Source organism: Seriola lalandi, unplaced genomic scaffold (genome assembly GCF_002814215.2).
Source record: "Seriola lalandi dorsalis isolate HSWRI2012SDOR001 ecotype SW California unplaced genomic scaffold, Sedor1 jcf7180002054966, whole genome shotgun sequence".
Classification (NCBI taxonomy): domain Eukaryota; kingdom Metazoa; phylum Chordata; class Actinopteri; order Carangiformes; family Carangidae; genus Seriola; species Seriola lalandi.
The window spans coordinates 155,420-156,352 of NW_019525517.1; the positions used below are offsets into that span (position 1 = coordinate 155,420).

The 933-nt window shown below is 46.8% G+C and overlaps 1 protein-coding gene across 1 annotated transcript in view; it reads left to right on the forward strand.

Moving 5' to 3' along the window:
* LOC147817396 (uncharacterized) overlaps positions 1–820 on the forward strand; it is a 3,032-nt gene extending 2,212 nt beyond the window's left edge. Inside the window, exon 5 of the mRNA XM_087170890.1 lies at positions 785–820. Coding sequence (XP_087027016.1) covers positions 785–820 — 36 coding nt within the window. The remainder of the gene's footprint in view (positions 1–784) is intronic.
* Positions 821–933: the final 113 nt, after the last annotated feature.

Sequence of the window (933 nt, forward strand, 5' to 3'; positions counted from 1 at the left end):
TACCTCAAACTTTGAATTAACTACAATACACATCCAAAACAACACTTCAAACTAATGGACGCCTAAGCGTCTAAATGCAGAGGACCCATTGGAATCTTTTGGAGGAGCAGAGGCCAGGAAATCCTACACTGGGATCCATAACTGGGTACAAACTTCAAGGTAATGCTACCCATCCCCACTCATCTCTCTCTGTCTGTCTGTCTGTCTGTCTCTCTCTGTCTGTGTCTCTCTCTCTCGGTCTCTGTCTCTCTGTCTGTCTCTCTCTCTGTGTCTCTCTCTCTGTCTCTTTCTCTGTCTTTCTGTCTCTCGCTCTCTCTCTGTCTCTCTCTGTCTGTCTCTCTATCTCGCTCTCTGTCTGTCTCTCTCTGTCTCTGTCTGTCTGTCTCTCTGTCTGTCTGTCTCTCTCTCTATCTCGCTCTCTCTCTCTATCTCTGTGTCTGACTCTGTCTGTCTCTCTCTCTATCTCGCTCTCTCTCTGTCTGTCTCTCGCTCTCTCTCTGTCTCTCACTCTCTCTCTGTCTGTCTGTCTCTCTCTATGTCTCTCTGTGTCTGTCTCTCTGTGTCTGTCTCTCTCTCTATCTCGCTCTCTCTCTGTCTGTCTCTCTCTGTCTCTCTATCTATCTCGCTCTCTGTCTGTCTCTCTCTATGTCTCTCTGTGTCTGTCTCTCTCTGTGTCTGTCTCTCTCTCTATCTCGCTCTCTCTCTGTCTGTCTCTCTATCTATCTCGCTCTCTGTCTGTCTCTCTGTCTGTCTCTCTGTCTGTGTCTCTCTCTCTCTCTCTGAGTGTGTGCTGGGAGTGGAGGACGGTGAGAGTGTGTGAGTTTTCCGGGTAAAAAGTCGGTTTTCTCTTTCTTTTTTTCTTACTGTGTGTTATTGTTTGGTTACTGGTTTAATTGTATGGTGTTTAGTTAGTGTTTGGTGACTGTTGGTGGT